Consider the following 24,149-nt stretch of genomic DNA (forward strand, 5'->3'; position numbering starts at 1 on the left):
CTAATAAAAATACTATTTTAAAAAAATATTTGTATATTAATATAAACCAGAAAAGAGAACTTGTAGGAACAATGTCAAATAAATATATTAAATATATTCCAGTAAGATAAATTGAGGACTAACATACACAAACACAGTTGTTTTTACTGTTTAGTAATAATCATCAAAGAACCATTGAGTCGATCAAAAATTCCTTGTGTAGAATCTGAATGCTCACTTATTTTTAGGATGATTAGAATCTTTCAGTGGAATGTCTTCATTATCTTCCTTGATGATTAAATCTTCTTTATCCTCCAGACCATTCCCCTGACCACTTGTATTATAGTAAGTATAAAAACAGGACATGACCATAAACATAATGGTAGCCAATGCCATCAGAGCCGCAAAGAACATAAACTCAGCCACCTGTAAAAAAATCAAAACTGATATTTCTGACATTTACACAAAAAATATATAAATAATTAATCATTAGGCCAAATAAAAAAATATGTGTGGTTCCGGTTACCCGACCTTCCCTATTTTATACCCCCGACCCTAAACTTTTTTTTTTGGCAATTTTCATATTTTCTCTGGAATTTTCCCTGATTTCCATCAATGGCTCCAGTTTAAGTTTTAGTTTCAGCAATGACGGCCTCCTTGCAAAACATAGTGCGAGTGTTTAATAGTGTTAAATCCAAAGCAAGCTAGCATGTAGGTGTCCCCTACCAATATTGACTAGTATATTATCACACCACATCGAAATGCTATTTGCAAGCAGTGATAGGTAAGAAAAATTTAAGAAAATCATTTTGTTAAAAAAAAAAATTCCCTACCTACCTACCCTAATTTTTTTGGAAGTGTAACCAGAACCACACATATTTTTTTGTTTGGCCTTACAAAAATCTTCTTAACAAATGTTATCTAAGTAAGGCAAACTTTGATATAAAATAAATAATCATTAAGAAGCAGTTCTTCATTGATCATTATGTCCTTCATTATAAACTCTTGAAAAATCTTGGTCACTTGAGCATCTAAGAGAAGGCCATCAGTACATATCTCTAAATGCATTATCCACATACATGTAACTGATCTTAGTAGAGTTAACATTTACTTGGCAATATGACCTGCTCTAAAAGCTTTAATCTATTTACTCACCTAGAAAATTATCATAATATGCAGCATACAAAACATCTACAGATGCCTAATTTATGCAAGTCTGGCCTAAGCAGGGTTTTTTATTACTCAAGAAATGTATTTTCTCCATCAATCAGAGCAGAACCAGAAACTTGTGTAACAGATGTGTGTGTGAAAACTTATAAAACCAGGGGGTCTGGCCCCCTTATATTCATACATATGTAAGCACATCATTGGACATTTAAGCCCCCCTTGCCCCTATAAATCCACCAGTGTAAATCTGGTAGATTATCTAGAAAATATAGGTCAGATGCACTATCTAAAACAAGTCTGATAGCTGCAACTCTAAATGCAACACATGTGAGGAAAAATTAGATCCTGTCTAAGACCTTTTATATTCATCATTAAAAAAAATACACATTACATGTAAGATACATCATCTAATGCATGACTGGTGGTATGCATCATCCATGCAAGTTATGGATGGGTAAGGGTTTCAGTTACATGTATTTTGGATTACAATGGATCCAAAAACTTAGCTTTGACATTTGGATCAATGCTGCTGTTAAAGCATTCTCAGTAAAGTAAGTTAAAAAAAATACACTGTCATATTTTATATTTATAACAATTACTGTATACAAGGAAATTTTCGCCCATTTTTTTTTTTTTGCCCCTTTTGCCCTCGTCCCAAGTGGGCGAATTTAAAAGGGGCGAATTCAAAGATGACAGCATTATCTTTTTAATTGCAACTGAATCTGAGCAAATCTGAAATGGGTCAAAATTGTTTGCAAGTGTGAAAGGATGAAAATAACACGGGGCTAAAATAACCCTGTATACAATACTTCTGAGAGTCAGTATCAATACTTAATCTTACCTGTGATGTAAAGTATTGAACTTGAGCTACAATAACAACAACCAAACTTCCTACAGCTGTAGTCATCAACCAGGCTGCCTGAACCACTGACTTCATCGTGATAGGGGCCTGAAAAAAAAAAGTCAAATTAATAAACAAACAAGAGGCCCAAGGGCCTTAACGGTCACCTGAGTATAATACAACAATTTAGAAATTAAATACACTGATAGATGAAGCATTGTTGCCCTAAAGCAAGAGAAGTAGGAAGATCAGGATCAACAAAATAATTAGTCTGGTATTCAGTATCAACTCATAAATTAAGTTCTAATCTGTCCCCCACTTAACACTATCACCATGCAGACTATTAACAAACTGTTAGTGCTTCTGTACTATTTTTAAACCCATATTAAGACCTCTAGCATTGACCTCTCTTATGGTCTTAGAAGAACTTTTAATAAGATAAGTTATTTTTGTCTCATTTTTATTTATCTATTACTTACAGGTCTACCTGATTATTAAAACTAAGAAAGTACTTTTTTAATTATACGATAAACAATCTTGCATAATTATCTTACTCTATTAACCTTTCAAATACATTATTTACAGTGATTAATTATCAAAGGTGAATGGAAAAGGGGAATAACTTCTCTCAGTAGAATACAAATTAATAGAGCCCTGCCCAGGACCAGAATGCTTAGACGAATGGTCCAGATGTTTAAAAATCTGGTAGAAATACGCTTACTCATATCATTTAAACTTTTACTCAGTTTGCTTCCGATATGCCCAGAAGCAGAGAAGAATTTCACAGGTACAATGCATTTTCACTACAGATTCAACAAAGCCTTACCCTAACACCAGAACCCAAGACCAAGGGTCAAGAAATTTACAAATTTGGAAGAGTTACCCTCATCATCATAACTATGGACTTCAAAGAATTAACACTTTTCCACTATATTATCAAAAGCCCCCCCCCCCCCCCCATTATGCCAGAGCCCCTGACCCTTAGGACCACAAGATTTAAAAATTCTGTACGAAGCTCCCATTTTCATCATAGTTAAGCAATTTATTTATCAGCTCAACACTAAGGAGCAGACAGGATTAATTAATAGAATTAATGCTTTTTCACTATATAATCAATAGACCCCCCCCCCTCCTCAAGAACCCCAAAAACTGAGGCCATATATTTAAAAATTTTGGAAGAGGCATCCTTGTCTATCATAATCATGCACTTAGTTTGTTTAAATAATCTCCAGTAGCAGAGAAGAAGATTTTCAAAGAATCAATGCAATTTCACTATATAATCAATAGAGCCCCGCCCTAACACCAGAACCCCTGACCCTGGGGCCATGAAATTCACAATTTTTGAAAAGGCATCCTTATGCATCATAACCATGCACTTAGTTTGTTTAAATAATACCCAGGAGCAGAGAAGAAGATTTTCGAAGAATTAAAGCATTTTCACTATATAATCAATAGAGCCCCGCCCTAACACCAGAACCCCTGACCCAGGGGCCATGGCTTTCATAATTCTGGAAGAGGCCCACCTCCTCATCATAACTATGTACTTAGTTTATCATCTTAATGCCCAGGAGCAGAGGAGAAGATTTTCAAAGAATTAATGCATTTTCACTATATAGTTGATAGAGCCCCGCCCTAACACCAGAACCCCTGACCCTGGGGCCATGAAATTCACAATTTTGGAAGAAGTACTCTTGCTCATTATAACAATGTACTTAGTTACTTTATTAAATATCCAGAAGCAGAGAAGAAGATTTTCAAAGAATTAATGGATTTTCACTATATAATCAATAGAGCCCCGCCCTAACACCAGAACCCCTGACCCAGGGGCCATGAAATTCACAATTTTTGAAAAGGCACTATTGCTCATCATAACTATGTACTTAGTTACTTTATTTAATACCCAGGAGCAAAGAAGAAGATTTTCAAAGAATTAATGCTTTTTCACTATATAATTTATAGAGCCCCGCCCTAACACCAGAACCCCTGACCCTGGGGCCATGAATTTCACAATTTTGGAAGAGGCACTCTTACTCATCATAACTATGTACTTAGTAACTTTATTTAATACCCAGGAGCAGAGAAGAAGATTTTCAAAGAAATAATGCACTTTCACTATATGATCTATATAGCCCCACCCTGGGGCCAGAACCCCTGACCCTGGGGCCATGAATTTCACAATTTTGGTAGAGGGCTCAATGCTTATTACAATGATGCCAACAGTTTGACTGCTTGATGTCCAGGAGTAAAGAAGAAGATTTTTAAAGATTGCATTATTTTTGGTGGTTTTAGCCCCACCCCTCAGGCCCCAGGGGGGCAGGGACCATGAAATTCACAATTTTTGTTCCCCTTCACCCATAGATGCTATATACCAAATTTGATTGAAATTGGTTGAGCGGTTCTAGAGAAGAAGTTAAAAATGTTCAAAAGTTAACGCACGACGGACGACGCACGACGCACGTCGCACGACGACGGACGAAAACAGATAGCAATAGGTCACCTGAGTGACTCAGGTGACCTAAAAATATACATTTTTTTCTGCTTCTCAGATATTAACTATGTTTAAGGACATGCATGCATAACACTGCTTTGTTTTTAAATTATCAGAAAAATAATTCATTCTCAAAAAAGATTCTTAAATGTTTCCAGATTGCAGTGGAATACTAGCCTGAGAGTATGCAAAAGCGAGGCCTGTGATGGAAAAGAGGACCTCTCCAACAGTCACCACAAAATACTGAGGTACCATCCACAGGATAGAGACACTGTTAACCTCTACACTGGTCAAGAGACGGGTCACAACCTAAAATAGGCATAAAAAGATTAAACTAAAGAAATACTGAGGTACCATCCACAAGATAGAGACACTGTTAACCTCTACACTGGTCAAGAGACGGGTCACAACCTAAAATAGACATAAAAAGATCAAACTAAAGAAATACTGAGGAACCATCCACAGAATAGAGACACTGTTAACCTCTACACTGGTCAAGAGACGGGTCACAACCTAAAATAGACATAAAAAGATCAAACTAAAGAAATACTGAGGTACCATCCACAAGATAGAGACACTGTTAACCTCTACACTGGTCAAGAGACGGGTCACAACCTAAAATAGACATAAAAAGATCTAACTAAAGAAATACTGAGGAACCATCCACAAGATAGAGACGCTGTTAACCTCTACACTGGTCAAGAGACGGGTCACGACCTAAAATAAGCATAAAAAGATCAAACTAAAGAATACTGAGGTACCATCCACAAGATAGAGACACTGTTAACCTCTACACTGGTCAAGAGACGGGTCACAACCTAAAATAAGCATAAAAAGATTAAACTAAAGAAAACTGAGGAACCATCCACAGGATAGAGACACTGTTAACCTCTATACTGGTCAAGAGATGGGTCACAACCTAAAATCGGCATAAAAAGATCAAACTTAAGAATACTGAAACAACCATCCACAGAATAGAGACACTGTTAACCTCTATACTGGTCAAGACACAGGTCACAACCTAAAATTGGCATAAAAAGATCAAACTAAAGAATACTGAGAAACCATCCACAGAATAGAGACACTGTTAACCTCTATACTGGTCAAGAGATGGGTCACAACCTAAAGTAGGCATAAAAAGATCAAACTAAAGAATACTGAGGAACCATCCATAGAATAAAGACACTGTTAACCTCTATACTGGTCAAGACACGGGTCACAACCTAAAATAGGCATAAAAAGATCAAACTAAAGAATACTGAGGAACCATCCAAAGAATAGAGAATCTCTATACTGGTCAAGATATGGGTCAAAACCTAAAATAGGCATAAAAAGAATAAACTATAGAATACTGAGGAACCATCCATAGAATAGAGACACTGTTAACCTCTATACTGGTCAAGACACAGATCACAACCTAAAATCGGCATAAAAAGATCAAAGTAAAGAATACTGATGAACCATCAACAGAATAGAGACTCTGTTAACCTCTATACTGGTCAAGACATGGGTCACAACCTAAAATAGGCATAAAAAGATCTAACTAAAGAATAGTGAGGAACCATCCACAGAATAGAGACACTGTTAACCTCTATACTGGTCAAGACAAGGGTCACAACCTAAAATAGGCATAAAAAGATCAAAGTAAAGAATAGTGAGGAACCATCCACAGAATAGAGACACTGTTAACCTCTATACTGGTCAAGACACGGGTCACAACCTAAAATAGGCATAAAAAGATCTAACTAAAGAAATGCTGAGGAACCATCCACAGAATAGAGACACCATTAACCTCTATACTGGTCAAGAGATGGGTCACAACCTAAAATTGGCATAAAAAGATCAAACTAAAGAATACTGAAACAACCATCCACAGAATAGAGACACTGTTAACCTCTATACTGGTCAAGACACAGGTCACAACCTAAAATCGGCATAAAAAGAATAAACTAAAGAATACTGAGGAACCATCCACAGAATAGACATTGTTTACTTCTACACTGGTCAAGACATGGGTCACAACCTTCCAAAACATACAGGAATAAAAAAAATCAAACTAGTGAAAAACTAAGGTTCTAATGACAGGATAGAATCACTGTTCATTATTGACATTATAGATACACTACACATATCAAATGACTTGCTACAACTCTAAAATAAGAATATCAAACTAATTTTTAGAAGTATCTCCATGATACAGAGACACTACATGTCTTAAAATCACAGATAAAGTGAAGGGTTACTATTTTAAGTGATAAATATAAGTGAGGCTTTGTGTGAAGTATGCTCAATAATATTTAAAAAAGAAATTTAAATCAGTTCAATAGAAATACATGTATAAATATTTCATCACTTTTTAAAAGCATAGTATATAATGTATCTTGAAATTCATTAGAATAAAAATTGCTTTCTACAGTGTACCTTTGTTCCATTTCTGGCTATTAATAAATTATACACAGCCCCTTGTCCTATGGTGATGGAAGTGTTAAGCTTGGTCCAATTCCCTTTGTCTGAGTCCTGCCAGTATATATTGTACCTAAGAAAATATCAGAATATCAGAGTTAAACCTTGACAACAACAAAACAGAGTAAACTTTGTCTGGAACCCACAAATGTACTTTGTAATTCAATGTGTACATGTCCAATTGTTTTTCATCTTGAATACTTACATTTCAAATGATTTTAGATGATGATCAAACATAAATTTTAAATTATTGCACCTTTTTTTAACACTGTAATCGTGTAGTTATAGTTTTATAGCAACACATGCCAGTCTTGTAAAAATTTCATCAAAAATAACTTCTAACCAGGATATACTTCATAAATGTATGTACATTTGAACTTCAGTATCTTAAACATCAATATCTAGAACATCAAAGATATGTCAAAGTGAGTTGGAATTCCCCCATCAATTTCTCACTATGTATTTTAACCTCAATATCCTAAATCCTCGGTTATCTAAAAGTTTTTCCTTGCCTCCATCAAGATTTGATTGTAATTGTTTTAAATGTGCTAGAGTTATCTTTCATGTCAGAAGGGTGATGTATACGTTAAGAATTTTAATTTTGGAGAACTTACTTTCCAGGTGCAATTGTATGGAATGGGAGTCTCTCCCGCTCCGAGGAAGGATAGAAAACCCCCGACTGATTGGAAATATTTCCTTGATGGCTGGAGTGGACAACAACTATCTGAGCACCAGGCAAAGCATCACTGAATACACTACATAAAAAGAATATTACTCCTTAAAGAACCTGCTTCTCTTAGTGTGTGTTCTACTAAAACGGGAGTGCATACAGTCCCCCAAATATTTGCTCTGTATTGAGGGTTTTTTTTTTTTAACATTTCACGATGATAAGAAATAACAATAAAAGATAAATCTTGGGAAGAACACAATCGACATACAGTGTATTAAAGGTAACTGACAGTACAATCATGAGAACACTGAACATATTTTCTTTCACTACAATCATAAATACATGATGTACAGTGGTACTTTTGTTATAATGAAGGATTCAATTCACTCTAGATACATGGAGTAAAGAACTGATCCTTATGTCTCAGGTTCAAATCCCACTACTGGAGGTGGAGACCACTCCTTCAGATAGGACTATCGCAGTAAAGGCTGGCATGAAAAAGATCCCTCACCAGCAACTGGTGGTATCCCAATATGACTGAAATATTATCATAAGAATGCACAACAAAACCCCCCAAACAAACAGTTTACCTTAGCCTTGAATTCCCTTCTGATGGATGCGAATGTAAGTCTTCCACCTGAAAAAAAAAGAAAGAGTTTGCATGAATAGGAATGTAATTCACATATGTAGGTTTCCAAGAATGCTTCTGACAAACATAAAAAAAATCAAAGAAAATGTATTGAAATACATGTATTAGCAACTCCTGCAGAAATTGGACAATCACAAAAAAAAACATCATTTTATGGTATATTTAAGATTCAAACTCACTATCTTGAGATCAGTTGTATTGCTGTCTTTAGACCAAACAAATATCCTGGTGGCATTTAGAGGTACCAATGACATTTCACGAGAAACAGAAGGAAGACACGATTTCACATCAACTTTATATTTACCAGCAGTTATCACCTTGTATTCACTCTTCTGGAATTTTTTTTTTGTATTAAAAATTCATACAAGTACATGTATGTCATTTTTAAAATTGTTTAATAGTTTTCAAATACATGCAGTATATGATCTTTTTTAAATGCTACAGATTATTAAACATATTTGTAAAATTTTATTTTATAAAGCATATTTCTTTGCCACTGGATAACAGTAAATTCTCACCTGGTAGGGAGCTATTCCATAGCTAAGTGCCCCTCCCATTTTTACATTAATATCACAGTGTAAAGCATTGTAGAAGGTTACCCCCGACTCTGCACCTTTTAATGGAGATTCTAAACTTGCCTAAAATTTGATAAGAGGTACACACATGTATCTGGGTAAGAGGTAAAATATGTATCTGGCAACTGCCAGTGTCCTTGAACAAGGTTAAGCCTCTAGTTTCTCATAAATGAAAATACATATTAACTCAATGTGATCAGAAGGTCGTGGGTTCAAGCATTGGTCGTGACAAACCTAAATCAATAAGAAAATAGATAGCACCTGTTCCTTCGCCAAGTGCTTGGCACTTTGAAGTGAAAGTCATGGGTCTTTTGGATGAGACCTTAAAAACTGAGGTCTTGTGTCACAGTAGGCATTGGCATGATAAAGAGCCCTTGTTGCTCAAGGGCCCTGAGTACAAAGTAAAGGTCTAAATTTGAAGCCCTTCACAGGGCTCTAATTGGCGACTAATTTAGTCGCCATGGTGCCTAAAATTTTTGATTGGGGCCTAAAATTTTTTCATAAGTTGCCAATTTGGCAACCAGTTTAAATTGACTTGGCGACCATCGACTTCCTAAAATTTTCACATTTATAACAATTTTTCTGAAAAAGCAAAAGGAAATTTAAAAGAAGGGAAATTATTTTTAGCCGTGGAAATGTCTTGTTTTCTTAGACACGTCATGGGTCCCTATCTTCTATTAACTTTTAAAGTTGGCGCCTTAGAAAAATTGCCTGGCGACTAAAAATTTGCATTGGCTACTAAATTTTTTTGATAAGGCGCCAGCTTGCGCCTATATTTTAGAGGCCACTTAGAGGCCTGCTTCAATGGTGACTAAAATGGGGTATAAAACATCACACAATCAATCAATCAATTAAAAACACAGTATTACATCTTATACACTATACCAGGACTGATGGTTATAATAAAATATATGCTTCAAATAAAAACTATAATACATTTTGCACTCTTTTTTAAAATTCTATAAAACAATAGATCTAGTTTTTCAACCTCTACATACACAACTGACCTCTATTTTGATTTGAAGAAGCCCTGCCATAATGAAGGATATCACAGTTAGCACCATACCTGCCGACATTCTTTGCAGTGGTCTGGAAATAAACATTTAACTGATGTCAGATTGACAGTGCCACACATTAGGTACCGGTATTTATTGCACTTCTCAAAAACATTTTTTTTAATTTTGTTACAAAAGAACTGTTATAAATAAGAGACAATGTTTTAAACAGATACACATACCTTGTAAGAAAGTGACACTTTTCACAACATGGATACACTAATTTTTCAAATATTGGAATGAGGATTAAAATCAGGAATGGGTTTAACGCTGACATCTGATCAGGCTTTAGCGTCCCAAAAATGCCCTGAAAGAGAATATATGGATAGTTTAAAACAAACAAAAAGAATACCTCTCTTATACTGGGCCTTTAATGCAAAACAATGAAATTCTGAATTTGACCAAAATCATTCTGAGCATTATCTGCTCTTAAATTTTAAAAAATGAGCTTGTTAGTTGAACATAAGTAAAATATTCCATACCAGGTCTCCATTGAGTTTTTCAGCTTGAAGCGTCCAGCGAGATCCCTGTTGATCAGAGAGTGCCCAGAAAAGTGGAGCAGGAATGAACATAAAAAGCACCTTCAGTAAAATCTGTACTTCTCTGATAAACTCTGGCTGTAAATAAAACACAGAGCTTATATATACTAAACATAATAGCACATTCTGTAAAACGTGTACCTCTCTGATAAACTTTTTGCTGTAAATACAGTAAAACTCGATTATAGTGAAATCAATAGGAATTTGAATTTTGCTTCCTTATGAACACGATTCTTTATATTGGTATGAGGAACATAGTGGAAAGTCCTCTACAGGACTCATAAAAAGTTCCTTATAAGTGAGTTCATTATAACTGAGTTTTACTGTAAAACATAAAATACTTTACTACCAAAGATGATTAAAATGCATACAACTTTTATTCAAGTGCAAGAATCTTCTTTTTTTCTCCGGGTACTAAGATCTGTGAATTTGGACAAATCAGATTTTAAGATTGGATTTTTTAATGTATTTTTTACATGTAACATGACTGGGAAAAAAACAGAGGAAAAGCCAAAGTTTGATATAGCTGATTTTTTAATTGGGAATGGGTTCGGTAACCAACCAAAAGACAAGTCAGGAAATCCCATGAAGAACTAATTAATGATTTGTGTGAATAACAAACTAAATGTATTTTTTCACAATGTGACTATCTAAAACAAGAAAATTGAATTACAAATACCATAAATTCCTGTATTGAGTATCCAGTATCCAAGAACTGGTTCACAAAAACTTCTAACAAAAAAATGAAATTAAGTTAAAAAATGAAGATACAAACCTCAAACTTGCTTTCTGCATAGTACAGCCAGTGTTCCTTTTTATTAGGGCCACCACAATTTCTTATTTTCCCACACAATCCATACTAAAAATGAGAAGTGTGTTATTGTAATTAAAGTACATTTGTAAACATCACGCTAAATCACATACTGCTGATAAACTTGCACAACTTAAGGTGCGGTCACACGATGCGATTTTTCATTTGATTTTTCATCCGATTTTTCCATTCGATTTGCTTTCGACTAAAATCGTACCGTGTGACCACCCAATTCGAAAGTCAAAAGCAAAATCTGAAAGTCGATTGAAAATCGGATGGCGTCCGATTTTCAATCGACTTTCCAATGAGAATCGTGACGTCACAATGACATTTCCCGCGACGCAAAATGAATGGTCTTTATTTTTGTCATCTCTAATGAATGAATAAATTATTAAATGACAAAATATAAGGATACCCAGTAAATGGCAATTATTGGCTATAAATGGCTTATTATATAAAGCATACAAGTCATAAACTATTATTTTATTACCATAATTTGCGAGGACGGAGATTCATGTGTTTATAGAATGCCAATTTATGATTAAAAACTTTTTTTTAATATCATAGATTTAGCTTGATTCAAATCATCACATTTATCTTAAAAAAAGAAGTTTTAGATATTACTTTTAAAACCAGCACGGATGTTTATAAATCTAATTAACATTAGATCTTTCATGTGCTTATGTTGCTGTAAATTAAGATCTGCGGTACATACACACCATATCAGTACTTCAGTATGCTAGGGGTTCACGGCGAGATACTTCTGACTTGACACCGCGTAAACACCCCAATCCTATCAATAATATGAACAAGTAGTTTTTTTAAGTATTTGCACGGATTCTAATTATATCAGCGTTCATCAAGAGATTCAACTTATTTCATGTATATATATGTAAACGTGTAAAATAATTTAAAATTGTAGATTTTAATTTTTTAGAACTCACATAAAAGTACTAAATGAAGTGGTTAACTAGATTAGGTTTTTAATTTTTACTCTTACAAGTAAGAGCCTCTGTAAACGCCCCTACTCTCCTTATACACGGAACTACATGTACTAACGAAAAAAAAAAAGACTGAAAAACACTATTGCTGTCTTTTCACCTTGAATTATCTTCCTTATTTCCTTTCACCTCGACGTGATGTAGCATTGTTCATGTACCTCTAACTACTCTATATATGTTTGTATGTTATTAATTTTGTAACTCATGTACCAATACTTTGGTTTGAGTGAATAAATTGAACTTGGACTTGGAAGTTGGAACCCCCCCCCCCCCCCAAAAAAAAAAGTATGATTAGTTTACATATCATCAGGGAAGTTTTTGAGTCTAATTTTTATCATTTTATTATTATTATATTTTTAGGAAGGTAGTTAACAATCTTTACTTACCTACCAAAAGTTACTTTTATTAAAATTTTGATTAACTTAATTATTGGAGCATCTGGTGAATTTGATTTACAGTGTACCCAGCCACGCATTTTAAATATACACATACTAATCAATGGGCTGTAAATATTTCACTTACAATAATTTGTGAATATAAAAAGGCGATATTTCAAATGTTTTCAAATAATGTTGTTTTGTCAACTGCTGGTCAATGGAAAAAGTTTAACTTTTCTGACTTAGCTATTTTACCTTTCTTGAAAGCGAAAGTCTAGTGCAGGTTCTTTTTTAAAATCTTTTTATGCCAAGATGAAAAAAACAAACAAAGATGTATTTTCCTTCATTAGTCAGTTTAAGAACCCTGGAAAACATCAGATACTTCGGACAAGTTCTTTACATGCGGTATGTTTTCTTCAGACATAACCTCTAGATTACGTCAACATCAACGTCATAATGGGGCAAATGACGTAATGTTAAACTGAATGAAGGGAAAAAATATTTTCATAATGATGCTTTTTAGGTTTATTACAATAATCAGAACTACTTCAATCTAAAAAAAAAAAAAAAAAACAAGTACCTGTTCATTTCTTGTCAAAATCGTCTGTAAATCGAATGTAAAATCGTATAGTGTGACCACCCCACCAATAGCGCGCATCATGGAAAATATGCCAGCAGAGCTATTGCTATTCATAATGCCATGTTCACTGAATAATCGTTGTTTATTACTTTTATTTGCATTCTGTGATGTTGTCAAGAATATCAGAGGAAATCCTGGCTTACAAAGGGACACAGCTGCTTGTTTCCAGTGAAGGAAAAAACATAATAAAATCAGTAGACCTGATTAATCCACCTTTTCACCAATAAATCACAAATAATATATATATGTATGGACAATATGGTAGTTACTAGTATTTGTATCTCAACCACAGTTATCTGGATACAAACCATGTCATCTTCAAATATTCTCATAATGTTTTGAGGCAGCTGTGACGTCATCATTCAAAGTACTAAAACCCTCTGAGAAAAATTAACATTTTAACAGTATGATGAGAAAAGAGAATGCTTTTATATTGATTTTAACTTAAGAATGTTTTACTATGTTTTTTAAGTTCTTAAAATTCATTTTAAGAGCTGATATTGTTCTTTAAATAGTTATACTATTACAGACATTTCATTTCTTTTGAAAGTAAAACACCCTAGCGTGAAGAGTTATAGTTCTTTACAAAAAGTACGCATAAATATGAACAGAAAAATTAAAGATGTAGCAGTTCTTTCAATTTGTAAAAAGTTTTATTTTAAATTAAATACATTGACCAAAATTAATTTTTTAGAGATATAAATCAGTAATTCTAATCATTTTGAATTTCTTTTCTTCCGGAGGATATTATTAAAAACTAAGATTTATTCCTTTTGCAAAACATTCCTACATATACTTCTGAACACGTTATATTAGTATAGTTGCTTGTACTGTGCGAGTGTGAGAAATGAATAATGCACTCATAGCAGAAGATGTTGCATCTACAGTCCTATAAATGCAATTGCTGAGTGCAGGTTCATTGTGGGAGGAAACAGAGAGAATGCAAATATTTTGATTTAATTTAAACTTGATAGACTCCACTTACTAAAATAAATTTTTTAGCAATTACGAAAATTTTAAAGCAAATGATGAAACAATGAAATTTAAGCAAAAGAGACTTACAAAATTTCACAGAATCTCTTACAAAAAAATAAAGTCAAATTTACCCATATACACTTAAACACTCGTCCTATCAGATTTCCTGATGGCGGCACTTTCTTGTATAGGCTGCTTCCAGCAATAAAAATGACTAAGGAAAATAATACAGTGCTTTAAAAACTAATGTTTTGCCATTTATGATGGGAAATATTAATTCACAGAATTTGAATAATGGAATTACTTGATTTTTGAATGCAATGAATGATTTTCAACCATTACTCTTTGATAAAGAAAGTTCTATGAATTAAGGTTGTTTTTAGTTTCATTTCCCTTGCATAGATTGTTTAGTACTCACTTGTGGCTAAAATCATTAATGCTGCTGGAATTCCAAAGGCTAAAGGATAACATTCATTGCCATAACACTTAACATCAGCTGTAACAAAGAAATAAATTACAAAATACAAGTGAAAGTAAAAATCTTACTAAAAAACTTAAAGTGAATAATATTAATAATATAAGTGTATAATCTGGAATCTGGTACAAGGCATGTTAACATACATGTCCATTACTTATTTTACATTTAATATTAATCATAAATTTTGATCCTCGTCTGTTAACAACAAACCTCTCAATATTGGAGTCAGAACAATAGACAGCATACTTCCCAGGTTTATTGAAAAGTAGAAAGCAGAAAAAAATGTGTATCTCTCTTTTTCCTAGAAATAAATTTTAAAAATGTTCCCCAAATTATGTAAGATTTGAGTACATTATAGATAAAAACATAAGTAATCAAAGATTCGAAAGCTCACCTCAACAAATATTATTTAGAAGTACACTGTAAGGCAAAGCCTCACACCAAATGAATGTACTGATGTGTGCATCTGTAGATGAATCATCCATGCAAGTTTGGTAGGGGTAGGATTTATTAGTTATTTTGAAATGTAACTGCTTAAGATCAGCTTCCAAAGTAAGCCTGATAGTGTGCATCACTAGATACATCATCCTTGCAACATTGATCACCATATGTCTCATAGTTACTTGGGAATGGACTTGCTCATAAAAAAAATTAATTTGGTCTCTCATCTAGAAAATCTAGGACAGATCCAGCATTGAAAGCATGTCTGGTAGTGTGCATCCCTAGAAGCATCATCCTTGCAAGTTTGGTCCAGGTAGGGCTTATAGTTACTGGACTTGTTCTAAAACATTAACCTGGTCATCAACAAAATCTAGGTCAGATCCTGCATCTGAGGCAAGTCTGGTTGTATACATCGCAAGATGCATCATCCACGCAAGTTTGGTCCAGATAAGACTTATAGTAATGTAGGAATAGACTTGCTCCTAAAACTTTTAACCAGGAAGCCAATGCTAACACTGACACTGGGAGTACAGCATAAGTTCATCGCGACTTATTGAGGTGAGCTTAAAATATCTAGCTATATTTTCAGAAAGTAAGAAATATTTCCAAACAACTTCACATAATATTTTAATCATCTTGGGTTATCAGAACTTTAAAACCCCTCACTACATGCCTCTAAGAACACAGTTACCTGGTCTGCCCTGAACTGATCAGCACCAAATGATGACACATTTGGTTTAATTCCACCAGTACCAAGACCAATGAGAATCAAGCCAATGGCTGGACCATACCTAGTAAAGACAGGTGTGATATTACAGGTATTCTGTTATAATTAGAGATGTATATTACAATATAGTAAACCACATACCATTCCGGGGGAGGTAGAGCAGTGAAGGCCATGACTAAGTTACCAGTGGCATAAACCAGAGACACAATCAGTATAGTTCTGAAATCATATCAACTACATAATATCACCATCATCAAATAAGTTATACATGTAAGCTACTTGTATTATCCAGCACACATCATTCACAACAGCTTTATAAGTATACAAATATGTAATAAAAACACTGTGTACATGTACCCTTATGGATTTATGGATAATGTTTAAGCATAGTAAATAAAGTGTGAATTATTAAGTTCCAACATGTCTGTGTATATATATGATTACTTGTATCTTCCAATGTATCCGTCAGCCAATATGGCACCAAAAAGTGGACTGAAGTAACACAGCATGACAAAGGAGTGAAATATGGAGGTCCCCACATCTTCACTGAATCCCAGCCATTTAGTCAGGTACAGGATCAGGACAGCTACATAAACAGACAGAAATCATACAAATCTCAGGGATTAAAAGGAGTGAACTAAAGAGATTTTATAATGAAAATCCCTTTCAAAATGAAATTTTGTTCTTGAAAATCATTAACTGAATGGAGACAGCAGTCAGAAGCTGATGAATATGGATTCTGAAATATGCTCATGATTGAAGTCTTGCAACAGAACTTATCTATTTCTTTACAGACCATTTTATATTGTCAGATTAGTGAAGTCTTGTTGAAGAACTCATTTTTTCTTATACACTGTCATATTGTCTATCTGATGTTTTCTGTAACAAGGATGATTTGAGAAGAGATGTCAGTACACAATTAGTTCATTATGCATTTCATTGCCTGTTTACATGGACCTTAATTGTCTGACGTCATGGCGTCAGACAGTATTAGATTTAGCCAAGGCTTGTTGGTCAAGTCGTTCAATAGAATTCTTGTGATAACTTGATCTTGGAAACTTCATACTATCTAAACTATTAATTGGCGAGCATGTGGAGTAAAGGAAACATGCTAAACACCCAAACAAGCCAGAGTATTGGAGCTGATATCATTATTATCACATTATACATTACAGGTTACATAACATTTGGCCATTCTCGAAAATTGCATCATTCATGTCCAGCAAAAACAGAAGGAATGAAGCTGGTCAGGTCAACACTATCAGATAAACTACTGATTGGATGTTTATTTTCAATGCATGCACTATGTCCCTCTACCTTTAGAATTTTTATAAATCTACACATATTCATAATTAGCAGACGTTTCATTTTTTCATAGTTTAAAAAAATATCAAAGTGAAGGATAGATGTTGAATATTCTTTTGCTTTAAATTAATTGCAAAGATATTAGCTCATTTGAAACACGTTTATTATTTTTAATAAGACATTTCTTAATTATCAAAATTGTTCACCAATTGATGTTTAGATTTTTATGTGTTGTAACTTTTTCTTTCAAAAGCACTGGTTATATCTTTCTATTCATTAACAAGCCCGTTGGAATAAATTTCAGAAAATTTCAGTTTCGGGTGGACACAATAAAGGAAAAATTCCTTATCGGGCATAAAAAAAATTATCCAAAGTTAATATCTACATAATTCAGGGGACACAAGCATAAAGTAGCTATGTATAAATCCTCGAAATTATTGAGCTCACGGTCCCCGAAACCCCCCCCCCCCCCCCCCCCCGGTTCCTACGTCCATGAAAAAAAAAGAATTTAAAAATAATATAATGTATATAGAATCACGTCTCTGATACAATAAACTCATGTCCACGTTTCTGAATTGAACTTTTCTTGTTTCTTAGTGCTCAGAAGAATTCATTTCATGACTCAGAGTCATGTTGATTACATTGGATTTAACTTTTCTTGATTCTTCGGGTAAAAATAAATTTGCTCAAGTCAGACAAGCTTTTTAGGAAAACTAATACTTGTATTGTGTTTAGCTTACCTCTCATGCCATAGTAAGAAAACCTCTCACAAAATTCATTTCCCAAGATGAAGAACACACTGTTGGGGTATTTCTGGGAGCGGGTCATTATGTTCTACATTTTAAAAAAAACTGCTAGACTCCACTGCATACAAAGTTTATCGTTTCTAAGAATGACTAAATAATTACAAAACATGCTTGCTTGGCAATCAAAATTTCAGAAAAATATTGATAAAATATGTGTAATTACATTTAATTTTTTCTGTACTGTATATTTAAAACTCTTTAAAGATTCTCCATTCATTGTTATTAAGTCTGACCTTGACATGCCCCCATGCTTTTCCACTTATCTTCCCATCTCCATGTTTCCCTCCTGATTTGTCTCCCTTTATCAAAGTAGAATCTGCAGCAAAACAAAATATATTATCTAAACTATAAATTTATTTTAATCATGGACACAGAACTTGCTCGATTAACTACTACTTTGTAAACATTGGAAAATAAAAAGTATGGCATGAATAATTAACTATATATAAGCTCGTATATTGTACACAGTCTCTTTTCCAGAGATAAAGTTAGATGCTCATTAATCATAAAAAATTAGTTTTTATACTTACCATTAACCATTTTAATTTTTACTTCAAAAATACTTTATCAATATACATCACACATATAAAGACCTTAATTGTTTTAATCATGTGCTGGCTGATCATAGTGACAAAATATAGCTTTATACTTATTCAAGACATGCCTATTAACTGGAACTCAAACCTATGAATAATTGGGTCTATAAACTCAAAGAATCATTCGACACATCACTACACAGTCATAACCATTTTACAACATGCAATAAAAGTTGTGAATTTTTATAGTGAATTCAAATGAACTGTGCTTTCTTGTGTCCTCTGATTTTACTATAAAATAACTGCTTTGTTTACTCAGTAAATAATTAGTGATACCAAAAAAATAGAACATATAATCCCAATTTAACCCATGTACTTCAAAGTATTAAAAAAAAATACAGTGACTTTTTAAAATAGGTTATTAATATTAGTATTAATGCATCCACATTTACAGGGACCTCAAACACACTATCACAAGGGATACCAAGATTCAACATGAACAGGGTAATCATTTGAAAATTTACAAATACATATGTTCTGGGTAGCATTATTGCTGTTTTGCTTTACCAAAATATGATATTGCATTAACGAAAATTTTTCTTTTCAGTACCAAAAACTTTATTAGTTAATTTCCAAAACAATGTAAAGCATTTCCCAAAATTTAACATAGGTTACCCAGGATGAAATGTTGTCCCCATCACACCACAGGGAGACAAAACAGGTTTTTGAGCAGGGTAATTTTTATGAATATAATTACTATTTCAAAGAATAATAGATGCCCGGTACATATTTACAGATGATTTAAAACTAGTTTAAAGCATTCATAATACATGTACTCAATATAAAAATTAATATATCAATTACTGTAGAGGACTTGTAGCCTACAGAGCCAAAAATTGCTGGTGTGACACAACTCCAGATACAAAGTCATTGTATTTATAGATGCAGTACTCTGAGTACCAAAGCTTTTATTTTGTAATGCTCGTATCTTGATAATGTATTAGCTCATCTCCACTTTATCGAGATAAGGTAATATAAAATTTCTATTCTCTAAACAGTAAGTGGATATTTAAACATGTGATTTACATACTCTTCTAACATTTCATGTTTATCAATTTTTAATCCAGCATAAAATTCAGTAATATGCATTAAAGCTTTAAAAAATGTTCTGATCTGCAATTATCATAAAATATACCATGGACTTTATGATCCACACAGTAAATCTTATTGCATCATAAAATGTGCTATATGTTTATCAACAAGCGGACACATGCAGCTCAATGAATCTACCAGATTCTATAACTTGAGGACACTGACTCTATGAAGATTCAATGCAAATGCCATATACAATCATCAAAACTTCTATACAATTTCTATAATAGTTGAAGAAAATGATTGAATTTTCATAGGTTATTTCTGCCAAGGTGTACTAGAATATTCCTTTAAAAAATAATTAAACAAAAGCAAAGAATTCAATCAAACGTGACTTTGCCTAAAAACACATTTTTACATGTGCAGATCTTTTGAGCAATGGATTTTTTTTTTTTTGTTTTTTTGTTTTTTTTGTTTTTTTTTTTTTTGTTTTTTTTTTTATACAATTTTTGAATTTTAAACACAAATTATTTCATGTAATCATTTTTTGACAGTTCATACAGATTTGACAATCACATGAATAATTAATCAATTAAATTTCCACCATGTTGAAGACATGCATAAGAAAGAGTTATGATGGTTTTATGGACATTCTATTTGTTAGGATATCTAATAATTTGTCTTAAAATTTGAAAGAATTTTGCATAAAACTCAGAATTTTTACAAATTTAGCCTGATAAAAAAATTGAGTTGAATTTCATCATGTCTAGCCCTCCTACTTACAAAAAAAAACAAACAAACAAACAGCCAAAGATTTTAGTTTTTAAGAATGATTCCCGTTGTCACCGTTGTTATATTTCAATTTCAAAGTTTCTTGGAGAAAAATCATGTGACTTTAATATTTCGACATAATACCCAAAAACTTCTTTTGAATCTGTTTAGTCATTGAATTGTTGTTTTAGTTAAACATCAAAAATTCAAATTCAACACATATTTTTGTTTTGCAGATGAAATGACTAAGTGACTACTTGTTCAGTGTATTTCTAGTTACTGAAGCTGTCCAGTTGTGAACTTGAACAAGTCAATATATCTTTGATGGCTCTGTTCAAATTGAAAGATCATTTAACCAGCAACATATAAATATCCCCCTCCTGGTATAACAACATTGTGTGTACCTGTTTATTAAGCATTTCAAGCATAACATCTTCTTGATACCTGTATATATATATTTATATTGATAAATGTTAGTAATCAATGATGAATAAAGCTGGATCCGGGTTTTTCTCACCCATGCATCATCTGCAGTTTGATTGATTCAGAGGTGCTAGCAAATCTAGCCATGATTGTGTACCCTAGTTTTTTTTTTTGTGACATCATGTTTTCTGCAAGTCGCAACAGTATCATTACATCACGATAAATCAATCTACTAATAAGAATCAACATCAATAAAAATTAAAGAAAACTCTATTTGCCAGTCAATAGTAAAAGTAAATGACCATCAATATTTTTCTTCAGAGCTAATATCATGAATATCAATTATGTTGACTGTTACTCGAAAAAGAGACTATTCTTTAAATATAACAAAGAATTTTTTAAAATCTTATTTCTTAGATGAATGTAGCCTCTAGAGGAACAAATTGCTTGTAGCATTCGTAAAATTATAAATATGTATGATGACATCTTACATATTTACAATTTCACATTTTATTTTTACCGTAGCTGATTCATGAAATTATAATATGTAGGATGTCATTGTACATATTTATAACTTCACGATGTCATTGTACATATTTATAACTTCACGATGTCATTGTACATATTTATAACTTCACGATGTCATTGTACATATTTATAACTTCACGATGTCATTGTACATATTTATAACTTCACGATGTCATTGTACACATTTATAACTTCACGATGTCATTGTACATATTTATAACTTCACGATGTCATTGTACATATTTATAACTTCACGTATCAGAGTAAAAATAAAATGTACTGATAAGATAATCACATACACAACAAATATGTCACATATTGCTGAGCTCAAATTGATTAAAACATTAATTGTGTAAAGTAGACCTTCACAAAAACCCCGATCAAATGACAAGTTATGAAATGTTTCATGTGATTGTATGATAATGTCTTTAAAAACTGAACATCAACATCAAAATAATTCACCATACATCTTATGTAAGCTCCACTAAAAATTAAGACACAAGACATGTAAATAAAAGTTTCTACCAATAATATCATGAAACTTGTATATAGAACAAAAGACATTTGTATCTCTCTGAGCATTTTGAATTTTACTTTAAAAGCTATTTACCTATCTAGAAAATATATTACTTGTACAGTGAATATCTAAAGCAGGGTGGCTATATGGTGTCTCCCCTCAGCCAAAATACAGAAAAATTTTACAGGTGACTGGATCTGGATAGGTGGGAATAAACCTAAACATGCTAAAGCAGATAGCTCTAAACATTCAGAGCTGAGGAAGGGGGAGGGGTGGAATCAACCATCCATGAACAACTTATCATATCCCTATTTATGTGTATTTATCAAAAGTGCAGGTAGGAGAAAATCATTGGCACTGCATGACTGCTCAAAAAGCTGGGGGCATGTTTCTCAAGATCTTATTCAATGAACAAAATGTAAACTAGCATTTCTTTACTATTTTTTTCAAGGGATAACAATTCACATGTTCTAAATAAACATGTAATTTTTTTTTGTTATACTGAATTTATATAGAATGCATTTAAAAGAAAAAGCCACAGTGAACCATACTCACAGACATTATGCGCAGTTAACAATTTTTATACTGTTACCCGTTCATGCATTGTCATACGCTGCTATATTATATAATGTTACCCGGAGGGCATGGTTTACGCACCTGGTAGGGTAATAGTTCTTTTTAATGTCATTTTTTTTTTAAATCAATCAAATTTGACTATTTAACATGAAAGTATAACAAAATATTATATGAGATATCAACAATAAAGACTAGACTTCATAAATGTGCTGACTGAAATGAACATCCTGAAAAAGAATAAATGTCTGAAAGATATAAATAAGTTTAGTCACTATCACAGAAAAACTAAAGGGACCAAGCATTTCCCTTGGTAATGACAACAGATAAATTCAAACATGTACACAGATTTCTGATAGCATAGACAGGGTGCATATAGGGTTGGCCTATAATCAATTGCTATATTCATTATAAAAATGAAAGAGATGAAGATTATAAATGAACAGTGATTAATCTAAAAAAACCTACAAACAATACAAATCTGTGAACAGGGCATAAAACACGGACCCCTGGAAATTACAGAGGTGGATCAGATGCCTAGGAGGAGTAAGCATCCCCTGTTAACTGGTTACACCAGCTGTGAGCCCTTTGTATTGATCAGGTATCTGGAATATTCTGTAGTCAAATTTAGTATAAAACAAGCGCCCTAACAATTAGTATGAAATATGTCAGTCAAAATATGACCCAAGGATGACCTTAAATAAGATTGTTGAAATCCCCATGACAACAACTTATTTGTCAGCATCCTGCCTTGGTTAAAATTTAACATACTCAGAGCATGCTTTTGAGTATCGAATAAGTTGGGAGAAATAAGCCCCATATCATGTGCAGGTCATAGCAAAATATTACTACATAAATAAGGACAGTTGATGAAGGAAAAGCTTAACTCATCTCATTTCTCAAACAATTTTGTTGTTAGTTGACCTTTATAGTCTTTAGTCAGTAAAACATCCAAATCTGAAACAAATGTCACAGATTCTGTGGTGTCTTTTATTTCAAGTTCACAGGATCGATAAATCGAGTCGAAACAGGAATGGAAGTAACTATTGTTACTTATCAATTAATTAAATTCAATTTCTTAATTATTTAATTAATTAAAGTACTGGTAAATTCAGAGAGTGCTAACTGTACTATTTCCTTCACATATTCAACGAACAAACAAAAGCAAAATGACATGCTGATTGCATTCTTTCATGCATTTTCAGTGCTGAATAGACAGGGGGCGTGGTCAGAACTGGGCAAGAAAAGGTGTACCTTCATCAGCGAGTAGATCGTCATCACTTTCCGACATTACAGTCATCATAATGAGAGATTATAACAACCTGTATCTGATACAGACGACAAGATCTAACAATTTCCAGTTGACAGTTTGCGGTGTAAAGTGATTATCAAAAATACCATTTTGTAACGTTCCGTAGGTTGCATTTTCACTCATCTCTAAGATTATTCAGAATGTATATCCATTTCGCATATGCTCACATTGGCAACTTGAGATGAAGTTGGATCATTTGAACCACCATACGCCACGGCATACCACGTCAAACATCAACAATGTTTGTAATGTTTAAAGTCATCTCGGTGAAGACATAAAGTTCCGAAAGCGTGCTGGGGCCGCATACTATAATTTTAGGATACTCCGTTGTTAAAGCCTTGCTGAAGCAATGCTTAGGCCTTCGTCAAAGCTAGACTGCAAAGAGGCACTATCGTAGCATCGATTATTTT

At 33.2% G+C, this 24,149-nt stretch overlaps 1 protein-coding gene across 1 annotated transcript; it reads right to left on the reverse strand.

Moving 5' to 3' along the window:
* Nucleotides 1-84: 84 nt before the first annotated feature.
* LOC133173826 (solute carrier family 15 member 1-like) lies at nucleotides 85-23,748 on the reverse strand. Its single transcript, XM_061308876.1, has 19 exons — nucleotides 23,682-23,748; nucleotides 18,221-18,303; nucleotides 17,922-18,015; nucleotides 16,321-16,462; nucleotides 16,018-16,095; nucleotides 15,841-15,940; nucleotides 14,919-15,009; nucleotides 14,649-14,726; nucleotides 14,362-14,444; nucleotides 11,202-11,285; nucleotides 10,369-10,504; nucleotides 8,776-8,813; nucleotides 8,437-8,589; nucleotides 8,199-8,245; nucleotides 7,553-7,693; nucleotides 6,897-7,011; nucleotides 4,653-4,784; nucleotides 1,988-2,095; nucleotides 85-405 (listed from the first exon to the last, which is right to left on the reverse strand). The coding sequence occupies exons 1-19, from the start codon at nucleotides 23,728-23,730 to the stop codon at nucleotides 214-216; spliced, it is 1,944 nt and encodes a 647-aa protein (XP_061164860.1). The 5' UTR covers nucleotides 23,731-23,748; the 3' UTR covers nucleotides 85-213.
* Nucleotides 23,749-24,149: the final 401 nt, after the last annotated feature.

The sequence above is a fragment of the Saccostrea echinata genome, unplaced genomic scaffold (assembly GCF_033153115.1).
Source record: "Saccostrea echinata isolate AGI-Se365-2 ecotype Australia unplaced genomic scaffold, CSIRO_AGI_Sech_v1 ptg000056l, whole genome shotgun sequence".
In the NCBI taxonomy this organism is placed as follows: Eukaryota; Metazoa; Mollusca; class Bivalvia; order Ostreida; family Ostreidae; genus Saccostrea; species Saccostrea echinata.

What these genes read in the sequence shown, in the direction of transcription:
- LOC133173826 (XM_061308876.1), bottom strand. Translation starts at nt 23,730, where the DNA reads ATGATGACTGTAATGTCGGAAAGTGATGACGATCTACTCGCTGATGAA. An exon ending in GAGTGTTTAAGTGTATATGG is followed by an intron (nt 11,286 to 14,361) that starts GTAAATTTGACT and finishes TCTCATTTTTAG; the next exon opens with TATGGATTGTGTGGGAAAAT. An exon ending in TAGCCAGAAATGGAACAAAG is followed by an intron (nt 4,785 to 6,896) that starts GTACACTGTAGA and finishes TGCCTATTTTAG; the next exon opens with GTTGTGACCCGTCTCTTGAC.